The 15,971-nt window shown below is 39.7% G+C and overlaps 1 protein-coding gene across 1 annotated transcript; it reads right to left on the bottom strand.

The window, feature by feature from the left end:
• Nucleotides 1–7,611: 7,611 nt before the first annotated feature.
• Nucleotides 7,612–15,025, bottom strand: LOC132562597 (purpurin-like). Its single transcript, XM_060227348.1, has 2 exons — nt 14,653–15,025; nt 7,612–8,021 (listed from the first exon to the last, which is right to left on the bottom strand). Exons 1-2 carry the CDS (start codon nt 15,023–15,025, stop codon nt 7,612–7,614), a joined length of 783 nt encoding a protein of 260 aa, XP_060083331.1.
• Between the last annotated feature and the right edge of the window lie 946 nt (nt 15,026–15,971).

Below are 15,971 nucleotides of genomic sequence, written 5' to 3' on the forward strand. Positions count from 1 at the left end.
CCAGTAAATTTACTATGTGCATCACATGATTAATTTGAAATCGATTTTCATGTATTAATTGTATCGCTAAAATCAATGGACTGAAAGCTATTCACATATTCAGTGTAAAGGCATGTGTTACAGTTTTCTCTTTATTCATATCAAGAAAGTTCTTAGGTTCACATGTACAAAATCGTGACAACATGCGAATGAAACGAATTTGACCATGTATGGATAATTTCTTACATCTATTTAAGCATTAAAGACATTACTGCTTTTGCAAAGAAAGTGACGGATATGGAAAATAGTCTTAATTTGATTACTGAAAATAAAAATCCTGATTCTGAACTACATGGGGTTGGGCTCGAGAGAGGGACTGTATTCCACCCATCTCTTAAACCTCCTGATGGGAGAAGGAACTGTGGAATCTTTTTGAAAGCTATGTTCATATTGATGGCTTCTTATGATCTCATTTATTAGTTATTATTCCATGTTGAATAAAATAGATCCAGTTTTACTGTAGAAATATCCAGTTATATCAGTGTTATCATTGAACTTATCAAATGTTGATACCTGTTTAATGTTCGTTTGAATTTTCAAGACAAGGATAATTTTTAATTTATTGTGTTTTCCCCCACAGAATTATTAAGTCAAAATATAAAATATAATTAAAAATTCTAAGCATTGGTATATATGGTGAATCAACCTTTCCACATTCTGCTACCTTGACGTATACCTTGTTATATCCGGGTCCTGCGGCAGCGCAATCCTCACACAACCCGTCATTAACTTTATAAAGTGTCTACATTCATACAATTTTTTCAACACGATTCAGAATTTAGCATACAGAGGATAAAAAGGAGTGTTCGATGGGGGTATATTATATTTACCTAGTCTTGTGTATTTATTTACGATAATTATTTGCAATTATTCTTTATTTTTGGTGGATAAAAATGGGGGAGGGGCTTATCTGTATATCATCTGTATTGCACATTGATTGACCTCACAACACACAGTTTTCATTTAATGTATTACAGTTCAAAACTGGTCCAGTAAGGCATTATGTTGATCTTTTACATTTAGGATGAAAAAAGAATATGATTTTGAGGACATGAACCATGATTTGAAGATGTGAACATTGACTTGGGGACATGAACCCTGATTTGAGGTCGTGAACCCGGAGTTGAGGTTGTGAACCCTGATTTAGGGTGAGATCGTGAACACCTGACATCAAAGCATCTATCCTATGTTGAAGCCACTTTACCTGAACACTAATAGCCATGACAATGATGTAGTCACTCTGTTTATATCACTCTGGTTAGTCACTCTGTTTATATCACTCTGGTAAGTCACTCTGTTTATATCACTCTGGTTAGTCACTATGTTTAAGTCACTCTGTTTATATCATTTTGGTTAGTCACTCTGTTTTGCCACTCTGTTTATATCACTCTGGTTAGTCACTATGTTTATATCACTCTGGTTAGTCACTCTGTTTTAAGTCACTCTGTTTATATCACTCTGGTCACTCTGTTTATATTACTCTGTTTATATCACTCTGTTTATATCACTCTGGTTAGTCACTCTGTTTATATCACTCTGGTTAGTCACTCTGTTTATATCACTCTGGTAAGTCACTCTGTTTATATCACTCTGGTTAGTCACTCTGTTTATATCACTCTGGTTAGTCACTCTGTTTATATCACTCTGGTTAGTCACTCTATTTAGTCACTCTGTTTATATCACTCTGTTTAGTCACTTTGTTTATATCACTCTGGTTAGTCACTATGTTTATATCACTCTGGTTAGTCACTCTATTTAGTCACTCTGGTTAGTCACTCTGTTTATATCACTCTGGTTAGTCACTCTCTGGTTAGTCACTCTGTTTATATCACTCTGGTTAGTCACTCTGTTTATATTACCCTGGTTCGTCACTCTGTTTATATCACTCTGGTTAGTCACTATGTTTAAGTCACTCTGTTTATATCATTTTGGTTAGTCACTCTGTTTTGCCACTCTGTTTATATCACTCTGGTTAGTCACTCTGTTTATATCACTCTTTATATTCACTCTGGTTTACTCTGTTTATATCACTCACTCTGTTTATATCACTCTGTTTATATCACTCTGGTTAGTAACTATGTTTATATCTTTCTGGTTAGTCACTCTGTTTATATTACTCTGGTTAGTCACTATGTTTATATCACTGTTTATATCACTTTGTTTATATCACTCTGGTTAGTCACTCTGTTTATATCACTCTGGTTAGTCACTCTGTTTATACCACTCTGGTTAGTCACTCTGTTTATATCACTCTGGTTAGTCACTCTGTTTATCACTCTGGTTATCACTCTGTTTATATCACTCTGTTTATATCACTCTGGTTAGTCACTCTGTTTATATCACTCTGTTTATATCACTCTGATTAGTCACTTTGTTTATATCACTCTGGTTAGTCACTCTGTTTATATCACTCTGGTTAGTCACTATGTTTATATCACTCTGGTTAGTCACTGTTTACATCACTCTGGTTAGTCACTCTGTTTACATCACTCTGGTTAGTCACTATGTTTATATCACTCTGGTTAGTCACTCTGTTTATATCACTCTGGTTAGTCACTCTGTTTATATCACTCTGGTTAGTCACTATGTTTATATCACTCTGGTTAGTCACTCTGTTTATATAACTTTGTTTATATCACTTTGTTTATATCACTCTGGTTAGTCACTCTGTTTATATCACTCTGGTTAGTCACCCTGTTTATATCACTCTGGTTAGTCACTCTGTTTATATCACTCTGTTTATATCACTCTGGTTAGTCACTATGTTTATATCACTCTGGTTAGTCATTCTATTTAGTCACTCTGGTTAGTCACTCTGTTTATATCACTCTGGTTAGTCACTCTGTTTATATCACTCTGTTTATATCACTCTGTTTAGTCACTCTGTTTATATCACTCTGGTTAGTCACTCTGTTTATATCACTCTGGTTAGTCACTCTGTTTATATCACTCTGGTTAGTCACTCTGTTTATATCACTCTGTTTATATCACTCTGGTTAGTCACTCTGTTTATATCACTCTGGTTAGTCACTCTGTTTATATCACTCTGGTTAGTCACTCTGTCACTCTGTTTATATCACTCTGGTTAGTCACTCTGTTTATATCACTCTGGTTAGTCACTATGTTTAAGTCACTCTGTTTATATCACTCTGGTTAGTCACTCTGTTTATATCACTCTGGTTAGTCACTCTGTTTATATCACTCTGGTTAGTCACTCTGTTTATATCACTCTGGTTAGTCACTCTGTTTATATCACTCTGGTCACTCTGTTTATATCACTCTGTTTTATCACTCTGGTTAGTCACTCTGTTTATATCACTCTGTTTATATCACTCTGTTAGTCACTCTGTTTATATCACTCTGGTTAGTCACTCTGGTTTTTATATCACTCTGGTTAGTCACTCTGTTTATATCACTCTGGTTAGTCACTCTGTTTATATCACTCTGGTTAGTCACTCTGTTTATATCACTCTGGTTAGTCACTCTGTTTATATCACTCTGGTTAGTCACTCTGTTTATATTACCCTGGTTCGTCACTCTGTTTATATCACTCTGGTTAGTCACTCTGTTTAAGTCACTCTGTTTATATCACTCTGGTTAGTCACTCTGTTTATATCACTCTGGTTAGTCACTCTGTTTATATCACTCTGGTTAGTCACTCTGTTTAGTACCTCTGTTTATATCACTTTGTTTATATCACTCTGGTTAGTCACTCTGGTTAGTCACTCTGTTTAGTCACCCTGTTTATATCTTTCTGGTTAGTTACTCTGTTTATACCACTCTGGTTAGTCACTCTGTTTATATCTTTCTGGTTAGTCACTCTGTTTATATCACTCTGGTTAGTCACTCTGTTTATATCACTCTGGTTAGTCACTCTGTTTATATCACTCTGGTTAGTCACTCTGTTTATATCACTCTGGTTAGTCACTCTGTTTATATCACTCTGTTTATATCACTCTGTTTATATCACTCTGGTTAGTCACTCTGTTTATATCACTCTGGTTAGTCACTCTGTTTATATCACTCTGGTTAGTCACTCTGTTTATATCACTCTGGTTAGTCACTCTGTTTATATCACTCTGGTTAGTCACTCTGTTTATATCACTCTGGTTAGTCACTATGTTTATATCACTCTGGTTAGTCACTCTGTTTAGTCACTCTGTTTATATCACTCTGGTTAGTCACTCTGTTTGTATCATTCTGGTTAGTCACTCTGTTTATATCACTCTGGTTAGTCACTCTGTTTATATCACTCTGTTTATATCACTCACTCACTCTGTTTATATATCACTCTGGTTTATATCGGTTAGTCACTCTGTTTATATCACTCTGGTTAGTCACTCTGTTTATATCACTCTGGTTAGTCACTCTGTTTATATCACTCTGGTTAGTCACTCTGTTTATATCACTCTGGTTAGTCACTATGTTTATATCACTCTGGTTAGTCACTCTATTTAGTCACTCTGGTTAGTCACTCTGTTTATATCACTCTGGTTAGTCACTCTGGTTAGTACCTCTGTTTATATCACTTTGTTTATATCACTCTGGTTAGTCACTCTGGTTAGTCACTCTGTTTATATTACTCTGGTTAGTCACTATGTTTATATCACTCTGGTTAGTCACTCTGTTTAGTCACTCTGTTTATATCACTCTGGTTAGTCACTCTGTTTATATCACTCTGGTTAGTCACTCTGTTTATATCACTCTGGTTAGTCACTCTGTTTATATCACTCTGGTTAGTCACTCTGTTTATATCACTCTGGTTAGTCACTCTGTTTATATCACTCTGGTTAGTCACTCTGTTTATATCACTCTGGTTAGTCACTCTGTTTATATCACTCTGGTTAGTCACTCTGTTTATATCACTCTGTTTAGTCACTCTGTTTATATCACTCTGGTTAGTCACTCTGTTGATATCACTCTGGTTAGTCACTCTGTTGATATCACTCTGGTTAGTCACTCTGTTTACATCACTCTGTTTAGTCACTCTGTTTATATCACTCTGGTTAGTCACTATGTTTATATCACTCTGGTTAGTCACTCTGTTTAGTCACTCTGGTTATATCACTCTGTTTAGTCACTTCTGTTTATATCACTCTGGTTAGTCACTCTGTTTATATCACTCTGTTTATATCACTCTGTTTATATCACTGTTTTAATCACTCTGTTTATATCACTGAGTCACTTCTACACCTGTATTTTGATAGTTTTTCTGAATTCACTCTGTTTATATCACGAGTTATACGGTTAGTCACTCTGTTTATATCACTCTGGTTAGTCACTCTGTTTATATCACTCTGTATGATACAGAATTATACGTCCCTGATAACACACACAAGGGCATAACACCAGGGACGTATAATACAGAATAATACAGAATTATACGTCCCTGATAACACACACAAGTGCATAACACCAGGGACGTATGATACAGAATTATACGTCCCTGATAACACACACAAGGGCATAACACCAGGGACGTATATTACAGAATTATACGTCCCTGATAACACACACAAGGGCATAACACCAGGGACGTATAATACAGAATTATACGTCCCTGATAACACACACAAGTGCATAACACCAGGGACGTATAATACATAATTATACGTCCCTGATAACACACACAAGGGCATAACACCAGGGACGTATAATACAGAATTATACGTCCCTGATAACACACACAAGGGCATAACACCAGGGACGTATGATACAGAATTATACGTCCCTGATAACACACACAAGGGCATAACACCAGGGACGTATGATACATAATTATACGTCCCTGATAACACACACAAGGGCATAACACCAGGGACGTATGATACATAATTATACGTCCCTGATAACACACACATGGGCATAACACCAGGGACGTATGATACATAATTATACGTCCCTGATAACACACACAAGGGCATAACACCAGGGACGTATGATACATAATTATACGTCCCTGATAACACACACAAGGGCATAACACCAGGGACGTATGATACATAATTATACGTCCCTGATAACACACACAAGGGCATAACACCAGGGACGTATGATACATAATTATACGTCCCTGATAACACACACAAGGGCATAACACCAGGGACGTATGATACATAATTATACGTCCCTGATAACACACACAAGTGCATAACACCAGGGACGTATATTACAGAATTATACGTCCCTGATAACACACACAAGTGGGTAACACCAGGGACGTATATTACAGAATTATACGTCCCTTATAACACACACAAGTGCATAACACCAGGGACGTATAATACAGAATAAAACGTTTCCGATAACACACACAAGTGCATAACATCAGGGACGTATAATACAGAATAATACGTTTCCGATAACACACACAAGTGCATAACATCAGGGACGTATAATACAGAATAATTACAGAATTATACGTCCCTGATAACAACTTTTCAAGCTTATTTATAACTAGATTGGGGTCCGCTTGTTCCATATTACAATACATTTCGTAATTTTCATATATTTATCAATAATTTCGGAAGAACATCTAGTACTGTCAAATTCTGAGACGTTGCATTCGAATGAATTAAAATGTGGCTCGCAGTTTACTGGAAAACTGGTGGATCGAACGACCAGCATCAGTGTCTATAACCAGCTGTAAGATTGAACAAAACACACACAAATCAATAGCTCCTTTGAATTCAAATTTATCCTTTGATGTACATTAATTGCAAGGTACAAATACCGTTGCTAATCGCATTGAGCTGACAGCGGAGGTTTTAATACAAGTTCTGTCGTCAGAATAAAATCGGGATCTGTACAATTTTACAGTAGACGCACATAAGTCCTACACATGATTTGTGAAAATATCACTCCGGTCTACCCACCAATCAAATTCAACGTAACAAAAGCCGACGCCATTTTTTTTTTTTTTTTTTTTGTGTTATTGGACGATACTGTAGTAAAATACTTTCAAACCAATGCAAATGTTTGTTGCAAGTAAGGTAAAACCATTTCTTTTAATAGCTTTGTCAACTATTTCATTCAAGATATGTGACATCAAACGTCATATATAAGATATTCTGTCTTTATTTCATATAGTATAATTAGCTTACAATATTACACACAAAAATCATTATTTTGAAGAAAAAAACAAAAACATTTCTTCATTTTGAAAATATCTTTACGTAGTCTATGAAAAAATGAGAGCATGAAATAAAATCAATGGAGAAATTATCATTAAGTATCTTACAGCAAAATTAGATAAGCTACTACCTATGTAGGAATTGTATGCTTGGCGTGAAATATGTAGGTATATTTAAGTATTTGTGACGGTGATAGAATACGACCCACAATTGTCAAAAAACTTGTAATAATGTTTCTACGTGAATAAACATGATTGTACCGTAAAAGCATGTTTGTTCGTAGTGAGTTTTTAGATTGGTTGAATTCTATGACTTTTCAGTACTGTAATTTCTAATTTGTAATTTTTTCAAACAAAAATGTGAACCCCCTGAAAAAATATAATTTTACAGAATCCATCTGGAACGATATGGCAATTCCGCATTTATCAATAACATTTTTTTAATAGAAAGGGAAGTAAGTGGTAGGGTCATTCATGATAGAAAATTCCTCCGCAGGGAAATATGTAGCGTTGATAGCACAGCCTCCGTCATGAAAAACGGGTCGCAAGGATTCGGGTGGCACACAAACTTCAGTACTTGCGGCTTCAACCTGTGCCAGTTCTGCGGCAGTGTGGCCTTCCATAACTCGGTTCAGAGAGATGACGTAAGAACTGCCCGGACTACATTCGCCGTTAGCGTTGGTATTCCAACAAGAGTAGATCAGAGCGTAACCTTCGTAGTCGGTCTTGATAATCCATATGGGAAATTTACTTCCTTGGAAAATGTAGTCGGTTTTGGCTACGTTTGATTCGTTTCTTGGAATATTTAATCCTTGAGCGTAATAACAACGATCCGCCATTACTGCTCCAGCTGAAAATGAGAGAAATAATAGTCATTGACAAAGAATTACGTTTTAAAGTATGAAGAGATTTCAGTATCAATCAATTCATCAGTTTAGAAACAACGAATTTGACCATCAAAATTAAAAAAAAAAACTTTCAAAAGATAATGATACCAATAAGTGCTGCAAATTTGGATGGAATGTGATGGAAATTGATGTTGAATCGAATGACGGCAAACTAAACATCATTTCATGTTTGTATGTTGAGGATATACAGTGAAAATGGACAGGTAGAACATCAATGATTATAATGCCTAGAACATCGTAAAATGGTTGTTACCCTGCAAACACTCGGTTTCGTTGGAATCTCGTGAGAGTACGAAGTTAGCTTCAGAATATTACTTGCGTTATACTGACAATTAATGTATTTCCGCGGAGCTCAATTTTCGTGGTATTTTTTTTTTACAAAATTGTTATTTCGTGGATAACTACAAATAATTTTACTTGAAACTTTGAACAGTTTGTTGACATATGAATTCGTGGATAAGAGTATCACAGAAGTCAGCGAAAACAAATTTTCCACGAAAATAAATGATTTTTACAGTATCGTTTTTAAAACTCTACACCTTACCTCTCTCCCCGTAGTAAATGCCATGGACAGGTTATTATACATGAAAGACAATGTTTAAGGCATACATACACAGTACAACCATCAGAAACCGAGGATTTGTCGTGTTATTACAAATCTAGTTCTGTTTTCTCTTCTGTTTCAGTTTTTTAAAAATAAAAATATGACTTACACTTGGTGCTTTTAGCTGTAAACATTTTCTTTATTATTCCATCACTTGTTATTTATTCATGAGCTTAGAAAAACAGTGTTGTTTGAAAAAAAGAGAATATTTTGCTGTTGTCAGATTAAAAGGATATCAGCTGATGTGTGTCATGAACACACGCACCAGAAAAAAGTACAACTGGTATACAACAGATATAACAGCACAAGGCTGAAACAGAAAGACATTGGCAGTTCATGGCGGTGGGCAAGTTCTGTTGTAGTCAGTATTCAGGTATCATCATATTTTTCATGTTTGCATCACTGCTGTCGCTTTTATCATAACATATAGTCTATTGATATATTTAGGATATATTCTAGGGGTTGATAGTCGCCAGGACTGGTCCTAAAAAGTAGATTGTCTCTCCAAGTTTGATAATAGCCTCTGAGCATAACACTTTAACAGATCACCACTGTGGAGGACAACACTATAACAGATTACCACTGTGGAGGACAACACTATAACAGATTACCACTGTGGAGGACAACACTATAACAGATTACCACTGTGGGGGACAACACTATAACAGATCACCACTGTGGGGGACAACACTATAACAGATCACCACTGTGGAGGACAACACTATAACAGATTACCACTGTGGGGGACAACACTATAACAGATTACCACTGTGGGGGACAACACTATAACAGATCACCACTGTGGAGGACAACACTATAACAGATCACCACTGTGGAGGACAACACTATAACAGATTACCACTGTGGGGGACAACACTATAACAGATCACCACTGTGGAGGACAACACTATAACAGATCACCACTGTGGAGGACAACACTATAACAGATTACCACTGTGGGGGACAACACTATAACAGATTACCACTGTGGGGGACAACACTATAACAGATTACCACTGTGGGGGACAACACCCTAACAGACTACCACTGTGGAGGACAACACTATAACAGACTACCACTGTGGAGGACAACACTATAACAGATCACCACTGTGGAGGACAACACTATAACAGATTACCACTGTGGAGGACAACACTATAACAGATTACCACTGTGGAGGACAACACTATAACAGATTACCACTGTGGAGGACAACACTATAACAGAACACTGTACTATAACAGATCACCACTGTGGAGGACAACACTATAACAGATCACCACTGTGGAGGACAACACTATAACAGATCACCACTGTGGGGGACAACACCCTAACAGATCACCACTGTGGGGGACAACACCCTAACAGACTACCACTGTGGAGGACAACACTATAACAGATCACCACTGTGGAGGACAACACTATAACAGATCACCACTGTGGGGGACAACACTATTACACACTACCACTGTGGAGGACAACACTATAACAGACCACCACTGTATAACAGACTGTGGGGGACCACTGTGTGGAGGACAACACTATAACAGATTACCACTGTGGGGGACAACACTCTAACAGACTACCACTGTGGGGGACAACACTCTAATAGACCACCACTGTGGAGGACAACACTATAACAGATTACCACTGTGGAGGACAACACTCTAACAGACCACCACTGTGGAGGACAACACTATAACAGATCACCACTGTGGAGGACAACACTATAACAGATCACCACTGTGGGGGACAACACCCTAACAGACTACCACTGTGGAGGACAACACTATAACAGATTACCACTGTGGGGGACAACACTCTAACAGACTACCACTGTGGAGGACAACACTGGAGGACAACACTATAACAGATTACCACTGTGGAGGACAACACTCTAACAGACCACCACTGTGGGGGACAACACTCTAACAGACCACCACTGTGGAGGACAACACTCTAACAGACTACCACTGTGGAGGACAACACTATAACAGATTACCACTGTGGGGGACAACACCCTAACAGACTACCACTGTGGAGGACAACACCCTAACAGACTACCACTGTGGGGGACAACACTCTAACAGATTACCACTGTGGGAGACAACACTCTAACAAACTACCACTGTGGAGGACAACACTCTAACAGACCACCACTGTGGGGGACAACACTCTAACAGACTACCACTGTGGGACAACACACTAACAGACAACCACTGTGGGGGACAACACTCTAACAGACTACCACTGGAGGGACAACACTCTAACAGACTACCACTGTGAGGGGACAACCACTGTAACAGACTACCACTGTGGGGACAAACAGACTACCACTGTGGGGGACAACACTCTAACAGATTACCAATGTGGGGGACAACACTCTAACAAACTACCACTGTGGAGGACAACACTCTAACAGACCACCACTGTGGAGGACAACACCCTAACAGACTACCACTGTGGAGGACAACATTCTAACAGACTACCACTGTGGAGGACAACACCCTAACAGACTATACCACTGTGGGGGACAACACTCTAACAGACTACCACTGTGAGGGACAACACTCTAACAGACTACCACTGTGAGGGACAACACTCTAACAGATTACCACTGTGGGGGACAACACCCTAACAGACTACCACTGTGGGGGACAACACTCTAACGGACCACCACTGTGGAGGACAACACCATAAGAGACTACCACTGTGGGGGACAACACTCTAACAGACCACCACTGTGGAGGACAACACTCTAACAGATTACCACTGTGGGGGACAACACCCTAACAGACTACCATTGTGGGGGACAACACTCTAACAGACTACCACTGTGGAGGACAACACTCTAACAGACCACCACTGTGGAGGACAACACTCTAACAGACTACCACTGTGGGACAACACTCTAACAGACTACCACTGTGGAGGACAACACTCTAACAGACTACCACTGTGAGGGACAACACTCTAACAGACTACCACTGTGGGGGACAACACTCTAACAGACTACCACTATGAGAGACAACAATCTAACAGACTACCACTGTGAGGGACAACACTCTAACAGACTACCACTGTGAGGGACAACACTCTAACAGACTACCACTGTGAGGGACAACACTCTAACAGACTACCACTGTGAGGGACAACACTCTAACAGACTACCACTGTGAGGGACAACACTTTAACAGACCACCACTGTGGAGGACAACACTCTAACAGATTACCACTGTGGGGGACAATACCCTAACAGACTACCACTGTGGGGGACAACACTCTAACAGATTACCAATGTGGGGGACAACACTCTAACAAACTACCACTGTGGAGGACAACACTCTAACAGACTACCACTGTGGAGGACAACACTATAACAGATTACCACTGTGGGGGACAACACCCTAACAGACTACCACTGTGGGGGACAACACTCTAACAGACTACCACTGTGGAGGACAACATCTTAACAGACTACCACTGTGAGGGACAACACTCTAACAGACTACCACTGTGGGGGACAACACTCTAACAGACTACCACTGTGAGGGACAACACTCTAACAGACTACCACTGTGGAGGACAACACTCTAACAGATTACCACTGTGAGGGACAACACTCTAACAGACTACCACTGTGGGACAACACTTTAACAGACTACCACTGTGGAGGACAACACTCTAACAGACTACCACTGTGGAGGACAACACTCTAACAGACTACCACTGTGGATTGACAACATTATAACAGATTACCACTGTGGAGGACAACACCCTAACAGACTACCACTGTGGGGGACAACACTCTAACAGACTACCACTGTGGAGGACAACACTCTAACAGACCACCACTGTGGAGGACAACACTCTAACAGATTACCACTGTGAGGGACAACACTCTAACAGACTACCACTGTGGGAGAACACTCTAACAGACTACCACTGTGGAGGACAACACTCTAACAGACTACCACTGTGAGGGACAACACTCTAACAGACTACCACTGTGGGGGACAACACTCTAACAGACTACCACTATGAGGGACAACACTCTAACAGACCACCACTGTGAGGGACAACACTCTAACAGACCACCACTGTGAGGGACAACACTCTAACAGACTACCTCTGTATGGGGGACAACAATCTAATAGATTACCACTGTGGGGGACAACACTCTAACAGACTACCACTGTGGGGGACAACACTCTAACAGACTACCACTGTGGAGGACAACATCTTAACAGACTACCACTGTGAGGGACAACACTCTAACAGACTACCACTGTGGGGGACAACACTCTAACAGACTACCACTGTGGAGGACAACATTCTAACAGATTACCACTGTGGAGGACAACACTCTAACAGACTACCACTGTATGGGGGACAACAATCTAACAGACTACCACTGTGGAGGACAACAATAACAGATTACCACTGTGGGGGACAACACCCTAACAGACTACCATTGTGGGGGACAACACTTTAACAGATCACCACTGTGGAGGACAACACTATAACAGATTACCACTGTGGAGGACAACACTATAACAGATTACCACTGTGGGGGACAACACCCTAACAGACTACCACTGTGGGGGACAACACTCTAATAGACCACCACTGTGGAAGACAACACTATAACAGATTACCACTGTGGGGGACAACACCCTAACAGACTACCACTGTGGAGGACAACACTCTAACAGACTACCACTGTGGAGGACAACATTCTAACAGATTACCACTGTGGAGGACAACACTCTAACAGACTACCTCTGTATGGGGGACAACAATCTAACAGACTACCACTGTGGAGGACAACACTATAACAGATTACCACTGTGGGGGACAACACTCTAACAGACTACCACTGTGGGGGACAACACTCTAACAGACTACCACTGTGGAGGACAACATCTTAACAGACTACCACTGTGAGGGACAACACTCTAACAGACTACCACTGTGGGGGACAACACTCTAACAGACTACCACTATGAGGGACAACACTCTAACAGACTACCACTGTGGAGGACAACACTCTAACAGATTACCACTGTGGGGGACAACACTCTAACAGACTACCACTGTGGGACAACACTTTAACAGACTACCACTGTGGAGGACAACACTCTAACAGACTACCACTGTGGAGGACAACACTCTAACAGACTACCACTGTGGATGACAACATTCTAACAGATTACCACTGTGGAGGACAACACTCTAACAGACTACCACTGTATGGGGGACAACAATCTAACAGACTACCACTGTGGAGGACAACACTCTAACAGACCACCACTGTGGAGGACAACACTCTAACAGATTACCACTGTGAGGGACAACACTCTAACAGACTATACCACTGTGGAGGACAACACTCTAACTGACTACCACTGTGAGGGACAACACTCTAACAGACTACCACTGTGGGACAACACTCTAACAGACTACCACTGTGGAGGACAACACTCTAACAGACTACCACTGTGAGGGACAACACTCTAACAGACTACCACTGTGGGGGACAACACTCTAACAGACTACCACTATGAGGGACAACAATCTAACAGACTACCACTTTGGGGACAACACTCTAACAGACTACCACTGTGAGGGACAACACTCTAACAGACCACCACTGTGAGGGACAACACTCTAACAGACCACCACTGTCTTCCTAATTATCACTAGACATCATTAATTACATATAGATAGTTTAATAACATTTGATATAGAAAGCATTTAGGACTATTGAAACGTGAATTACACAATAATTATGTACCTATAAGTTATACAGAAAATGTTTCCTCATCGAAATCAGTTATCATCGCTATCCTGTAGTTATGTCCTTCTCCATTAGCGGCCTAATGTAAATATTGAAATACAGATTTTAATTAGAATCCAGCGTTTAATCTGTTTTACCGAACACATACATCATAATTAATACAACTCACTTGTCAATGTACGCATAGTTCCATTTTCTGTCGTCATTTCGAAGTAGTACTGTAGGTTTCGGATCTGTCTCATTTCCGCAGCTGCCCATGGCGTCTGTCTTGGCATACCAACGTTGAAACCAGAAAACAAACCCATACCACCGGTATATTCCATCCCCCCAACGTCCGTCGGGGCAGTGGACATTGCTACCCTGAAAGGGTTGAACTCTCTGTTAGCTGAAATGGCGTACCAGTAACCCTCAAATCTTGACACATTTAAGTCATTTTGAACCTGAAATTTATCGATATCGCAATCCGGATAGCCATGTCCGTAACACCAGAAAATAGTTGGTGAAAGGCACAGGCATATCAGTATTAGTGATTCCAAACGCATGCTGATGACTAGATGTCCGTTCCGTTTCTTTACTTGGGATTACAAAATACCATTTACTAACATTAACGCTATCAAAGAACAATTGGCACGCGCTAGCATTAAATATGTAATGTCGCTGGTGGCAAGGACACCCGAATATCCGAGAGAGAATCGTTCTGACACAAGGTCCTTGTTTACTCTCCAATATATACGTCACACACAATTGTTCTGACACAAGGTCCTTCTTTACTCTCCAATGTATACGTCACACACAATTGTTCTGACACAAGGTCCTTCTTTACTCTTCGATATAACGTCACACACAATAATGTCCGCTGCCAGACGTATGTTGTTTCCTATGCATATTTGACAGATTTATATCAACAACAAAGTACAAGTGACATAAAAAGTGGCCACAGGGCAAGTACTGACGGTCAGTTTGATCAAACGTACATGAAGAATTGTCAAACGATGTCATCGCGACTATTACCAGACTACAAAATGTCACTTGGTTTTTTTTGTTCTCTTTTCGATGGTACATTCTTTATAAAAAAATATTCGATAGTACTAATTTTCATGGTTATGTAAAACCCCCTGAAGTCTATTGTACATAAAATTAATGTAACGTATATTTTTTGCTTTGTCCTTTTGCTATGTTTTGTTTTTGTTTACTTATTTATTTATTCTCGGAGAATTATTACACCTGTAAAACTTCAGTGATTTCATTTTATGCGCGAAAATGGGAGCCCTCGAAAATACAATCCTTTAGATTACCCATGATAGACGAACGCATTAACAGTTTAAGCAATGATGGCCGTGATACTATTATAAACATTCCGAAGGTTTGCGCACTCCCTCCCGAGTACCGAATACATTTTGTAATACATCCGTTATGTTGTCGTCTGTCATCCCCATGAATCACATGGGTGTACCTGCCTCAGGCAATCTGAGTGACAGTAGCCCCTAG

This window comes from Ylistrum balloti, unplaced genomic scaffold (assembly GCF_031769215.1).
Source record: "Ylistrum balloti isolate Yb309-2 unplaced genomic scaffold, AGI_CSIRO_Ybal_v1 Utg371460, whole genome shotgun sequence".
NCBI classification, from domain to species: Eukaryota; Metazoa; Mollusca; class Bivalvia; order Pectinida; family Pectinidae; genus Ylistrum; species Ylistrum balloti.